This window comes from Petaurus breviceps, unplaced genomic scaffold (genome assembly GCF_028583685.1).
Source record: "Petaurus breviceps papuanus isolate PSGF00001 unplaced genomic scaffold, PetGlider_PUasm1.0 186, whole genome shotgun sequence".
Lineage (NCBI taxonomy): Eukaryota > Metazoa > Chordata > Mammalia > Diprotodontia > Petauridae > Petaurus > Petaurus breviceps.
In genome coordinates, this window is record NW_027185798.1 from 48,344,956 (window position 1) to 48,351,231 (window position 6,276).

Below are 6,276 nucleotides of genomic sequence, written 5' to 3' on the forward strand. Positions count from 1 at the left end.
GAGAAGAGACATTTGTAAGGCCTTGAAAAGGCCGCAGCGTGCGGGGAGCTGGGCTTTGACTATGTCTCTGTGTATCTATGGTTATATCTGTACTATTTCAAACAAATAATCTTAAATGTATACTTTTAATATATATACTATATGGAAGCCAACTCTAAATAATACATAGAAACATCATTCATAAAACTTTAACAGTTTCCATTTCTAGCCTTCAGTTTAACTGCTGGAAGCTAGGTGTCAGTGCTGGGCCTGGAACCAGAAAGATCTGAGTTCAGATCTAACTTCAGATACTTCCCAGCTCTGTGACCCCAGGCAAGCTACTTGACTCCTCTTGACCTCAGTTTCCTTATCTGTATAATGGGGATAATAATAGCTCCTACCTCAAGGTTTTTGTGAGAATCAAATAAGATGAGAATTGTAAAGTGCCTGACACATGGAAGTGCTATAGAAATACTAGCTGTCAACATTATGATTATTTTCTAGTTCATTGAAAACGTTTTTCTAACTGTTGAGTCATTTCATAAATTAAATCCATGCCATGATTCTATTATTCCCTGCCCCCCAAAAATGTGATTCTCATAAGTAAACTGCCATTTTAAGATGTTTATATCTTTACATATCAAATTACTAAAAGTACATGTGAATTTTACTGGCATCCTAAATAATACCTTAACTTAATCTAGTCTGTTATATGCTACATTTAAAATGAAAGACTTTAGGAAACATGTATATGTGTGTGTGTGTGTATTATATATATATGATATAGATAGACCAATATTTAATTTTGTAGTTATATATTTTGCTTATTAGGGTTTCTGCTATGGTGCAGGAAGATCAATTGGTGGATTGCGATATTTAAGAGACTCTGAAAAAGAACCTCGCCAGGCACTACATCAAGGCAAAGGACGAACACAGGAGGAAATTGATTATAGGCACCATGGTGGAGCAGGTGATACAGATGTCTGTTGTCGGAGCCATGTTTGTCAGAAAGATCGAGGCCCTTATTGCAAAGCAGATGAGTGTAGAGGAGATTCTTTGAGACAGAGATATGTTGACTTAACTGGCAACAGGAGCCCTGAAGTTCTACGGGCATTTGAAATACCAGATGCAAAGGCAGAAGAGCATCCCAAGGTAGTGCCCTGTGTAAGTCAGCACCTGTTTTATTTTGGCGTTTCTTCATAATTGGTCTGAATTCTTCTAATAGAACTTGTGTACTAAAGTATTTTTTGGCACAAAACAATTAGGACTTTTTCCTCTCAAATTTGAAAAGTCAGCCCAGTCTTCCAGAAAGAGAGTAAAGGCTGAACAGCTGACATTAAATATTTTACTTTCTATAAGGAACTGAGTATTATAACAAGGTAGGTGTTAGAAACTATATGTGAAATTTCATTGAAACCCTACAATGTAACTAAAAGCAAACTGAAAGTCACTGGTATATGGGGCGACTAGGTGGCGCAGTGAGTAAAGCTGGCCCGGACTCAGGAGGAGCCGAGTTCAGTTCCGACCTCAGACACTTAACACCCACACAAAAAAATTAGCCATGTAACCTTGGGCAAGTTACTTAACCCCAATTGCCCTCCAAAAGGCAAAAAAAAAAAGTCAACGGGTATAACTCCAGAAGTCCCAGGGAATTATATAGCATCCTTAGGAGATTATTTGGAAAAAAGGGCGTGGGAAGGAGGCAAAAAAATCTTTCTGATTTTATATGAGTCTGACTGTAATATTACCTAATTGTGGGGAAAAATAGAATTAAAATTTTTTTATGGATCCCTAAGTGGCAATTTGGAGGGGACATTTACTCTTTCGGGGGATGGATCTTTCTCTACCTTTCCTCTTCTTTTTTTTTTTTTTTTTAAGCAATCGGGTTAAGTAACTTGCTCAAGGTTACACGGCCAGTTATTTCTGGGTGTGGTGCTGAGTGTCTGAGCCCGGGATTTGATCTCCAGGTCATCCCAATACTGGAACCGGTGCTCTTACTCGCTGAGCCACCTGGCCGCCCCTTCTTTCTCTACCTTTGTAAAACCTGGGAGGCCTTTGGAACTTAAGGGCAAGGGTAGTGTGTTCTTTGTGGAATCTTTTTCTTTGAGATCTTTAATTAGAAATGCTACTTATTTCTGTTAAAAGGTAGCATTTGAACTAAATCTCTCAAAAAAAAATTTCAACCCTGACATTTTATAATCCTCATATGCTAATTAATAATTTAGGACTTAGTCACTAAAAACATTGGTAGCTTCCTTGTGCATAATATTTGAATAAAACAGTTAATTGCACTTATTATTGACTTATTTGGGAGAATTCTGGAAGCTATCAAGTTTTAATCTTGTGAATAGAGGGCAAGTCACTTTATGTATGTGTACTTGACTGTGAATGGTTAAGTTAAACTTAACAGTAGTAGAATCTTATTTTTGACACAAAGTGTATGTATTTGGAATGTGAATTTATTCAATTCTACAACTCCAATTGTGTAACTATTAATCCTCCAGACTAAATTAATTTTAAAAAATTTGTGTGGATTCTACATTTCGCAGCAGAAATCACTCATTTCGGATAAAAATCCAGAAGACATTTGTGAAATCCCAGAAAACAGCAAAGTGAAAGAAAGTAGCAGTAAAACAGACCATTCAGCAGAGCCTTCCTGTGAGCAGCAGACCCCAGGGACTCGGGAAGGTGAGCTTCCAGCAGGTGAGAACACACTGAGAACTGAAGCCAGAAGCCCTCCTGAAGCTGGAACCCTCAACTCATCCTCTGTCTTACCTGGAAGAAGGGAAAAGAATCAGGAAGACAACCAGCCTAGATAGGAGGAGGAGGAAGCCATGGACAAATGGGAAAGATGGGAGGTCTAGCATTAGGGGTTTTTTTTTTAGTATTTTTCTCATGAAGCATTCTATATACTCTATTGCTATTTGGGTATTTTTTGTAAAAGTGCCAACAGAACCTATTGAAATGAAATTACTAGCTCAAATAGCAAGTAAGTTTGTAAAAGCAGGTTCTAGGTGGGTGTAATGACTACGTGTAATTTCATTTTCCTCCCTTTAGTATTCTGGCAATTTCATGGTTAAATACCAGTTTTGGAGGAGTGTCACCTGACATTCTAAAATGAATGTTAGTTGATGTCCGTTAACTGACCAGAACTAATGATGGTTTGTTAGACATCACTAGTTCTGATTAGCTAGTGAAGAGTCATAATTAGAGAATATTTTTAAAGAAATAGTATTATTAGTTTTCGGGTATATATAGTGAACAAAACTAATGGATGACAGTATTGCCAAATAGATGCCCCCTCTCCCCCACTGACTTTAATGAACAGATGAGAACAACTGCCAGTGTATTATATGCAGGTGGTGCTGCTGAAGTGGTCAGGTGCTTGAAATAAGGAGTTTAATTTAAGTGGGACACACATCACTTGTAGTCCTTTATCAGGGAGTGGGCTTAGTTTTTCAGACTAAAGTTTACTCTTAAATGCACCTAAACTTATTTTTATCTTAGCTCTTGAAAGTGATGCTTCCTGCAAGGTATTCCCACACTTGCTCAGATAACCAGGCAAGTGGGACTTAAATGTAAACTTTGCAAGACTGGACCTCTTGTCTGAGCATTTACAGTTGTACAGTGAGTGGAACCTTCAGGAAGGCCAGTTGAGGTTCTAGATCTATTTGCCCAGATGCTGACTGCTCCCAGACCAGCACGTTTATGTTACACCCTAGTTGTCTTTATTTCTTCCTTTACAGTCAGGTCTTCTGAGATGCTGTGAGGGTATAATAAAACTGCCAGGGGGAAACCAAATAACCAGGCTTGTCTATCATTGTAGTTACTGGAGTCAGGAGACTCTGGCCTAAGAATAATCAGAAATAGAATGAGTGAATTTTGGCAGAACTAGTGTCATCGGTGTGGTCTTTTTTTGTTTACTTCTTGTAAACGCTTATGTTGAGGCTACTAAAGGTGGGATCCAGGTAAGTGGGGAATTACCTGTATCATCTCTTAATTTGCTTGACAAATTTCACAGATGATGTACAACATTGTCACAGTCTCATATTACTAAATTACTGAGGTTTTATTTTATTGACCAATACGTATTCCATAGCCCACTAAGGCCTAATTAGCAGGATACAAATACAAATACACAGAGGAGTCTTTCACTCTGCCCAGAAGATCATTTATAATTTTTATGTTATTTGTTAAAAGTTTTGTTTTTTTTAATACCAGGTACCCTTTATTTAAGCACATTTGTTCAGCAGCTTCCAAATTTAAATACTCTCTTAACTAGGAAAACTTGATGTGCATTTAGTTGTCTCTGAGAGGCGGCATGGAGCAGTGTCTAGAGAGCTGGTTTTAGAGCCAGGGAGAGTGTTCAGTTCAGGTCCTACTTCTTAACACATATACTAATGTATGACCTCTGGCAAGCCACATCACTTTTCAGTACTCTCGGTATCTCAAACTGTATTTGTCGAGAAGTCTTGGATCTTCATTTGTAGAGGGAAGTTTTTCCTCAGAATTCTCTATACCAAAGAAATCACAGGTGAAGCCCCCATCTTTTACCCTTAGTTTTTTCTTTTTAAAGCATATTCATATGATGCTTTGGGTTTGCAAATCCTTCATTATTTCTCCACATACATATGGTTAATATTTTACTTTAATTCATGTTTTCCTTTAAATATTTGCTTAAAGAAATTTTCATTCCTAAATTTTATTTTATTGTGCCTTAGTTACAAACATAGGAACACATTCTTTCTTTTTGTATGATGCCAAGTTTTACAGAGCAAATCTACGTTCTATGAAGTTTAGATTCAGTCAGAGGGTCTTACAGGGCCACATGTGGCCCCAAGGCTGCAGGTTCCCCACCCCTGGCCTAGTTAATGACATTTGCTATATAAATATTGACTTAAAAATTTTGACACCTTTTCAGGAAGACATCTAATGAAAAAATGTTGAGATGGACTTTAGTATCGACTTGTGGACATGGAAGAGTCGAAAGGAGCAGTTCAGTCATCAGTGACGGTTCCCTTAAGCCCCATAAGCAGCCAAGACCTGTCATGTTTCTGAGCCATTGTTTTTTTAACGTTCACCGTTCTTTTAGAGACTTGTATCACTGGGGACATTTCAGACAAATTGCTGTTCCTGAATGTTTGCACCCATGCAAGACTGACGCTGAACATTTCATCTCACTGGTTAGTTAGTTGGCAGGGAGAACTGAGGCTTGTGTATTTTCAGCCGCTGTTTTCCATTATGGTTTTCTTTGTGGTTAAGGCACATCATGACAATTACACTTTTAGAAAAACCCTGGCGGTAGGAGGCTGAAGCTTTAGGAAGCAGTTTTAAGGAAGCACAGTTGGTTCTCATCCAGCGTGGTAGTTATGTTCTCTAAAGCCCCCACAAAAACTAAGTTAGCTATTGCTTCTAGGGAAAATACGGGGATGTGTTTCTGTGCGCCTCTGTTCACAGCACTTTATGGAGTGACTTCATGCAGATGGGTGACTTTCCTCTTCTTTTGGAGATACCATATTATTGATTTATTAAGATTATACCCAGCAGCACTGTCTCACTGGTGCCTGAGCAGAGCTTATCTGACACATGCATTCTCTCCTCAAGGCGCTTCACAGCCTTCTTGCACTTAAGAACACCAGGCAGCTCTTCAGCATGATGTTTGAGGGCCATTTTAAACAGCAAATCATCAATAAAAAGCACAAAAAGGCGAGAAATGGGCACTGAATAGACCAAGAAACGGACCTTGGTTACAGTAGCACGAGAGCTGAAATAAGGTGCCTTGTGTAACTTCAGCTGGGGACATGTGCAGCAGGCAACTCAGATGCTTTGCCGCCCTGTGCATGATTGACAACACCGTGAATGTTGATTTTAGGGTTAAAAGATAATTTTAGTGAATAGATGAATTTTCCAATATGGAATCGAGAATAATGAGGATCAGCTGTGGTGTTTATAATAGTCTTTTAAGAACCAAAATGTATGTATAATAAATGTTTATTTTTGTATAAAGACTGAAGTGAAAAGTTTTGGTTTATCACTTTTCTAAATTATACTCTATATTTGAAGTTTCATAATCTAGGAAACATAGCAGAAAACAAGATTTGAGCTGGCAAGGTATTTAATACTATAGTCAAAGCAGATGCTTACGTCACCTCTCGTCATCTCTCTGCCTCGGTAAAAAGAGGGAGCTGCATTCCATCGTTCCTGCTGGATTATGTTAATAATATAAAGAAATGTGGACGATTTATGTCAGTTTGCTTTATAACCTGCAACTTTGTTGAAGTTAGTTGTCGATTAGTT

General features: G+C 38.2%; 1 protein-coding gene across 5 annotated transcripts in view; it reads left to right on the forward strand.

Annotated features, from left to right (window-relative positions):
* CLCC1 (chloride channel CLIC like 1) overlaps positions 1-6,002 on the forward strand; it is a 28,572-nt gene extending 22,570 nt beyond the window's left edge. Inside the window, exons 12-14 of one of the 5 annotated variants that reach the window (XM_069090471.1) lie at positions 811-1,143; positions 2,529-2,682; positions 4,901-6,002. In XM_069090471.1, the coding sequence (XP_068946572.1) occupies positions 811-1,143; positions 2,529-2,682; positions 4,901-4,926 (513 nt within the window). In that variant the 3' untranslated portion in view covers positions 4,927-6,002. Of the gene's footprint in view, positions 1-810; positions 1,144-2,528 lie in introns of all 5 variants that reach the window. The other 4 variants (XM_069090472.1, XM_069090468.1, XM_069090469.1 and 1 more) reach the window with 4 other exon arrangements.
* Positions 6,003-6,276: the final 274 nt, after the last annotated feature.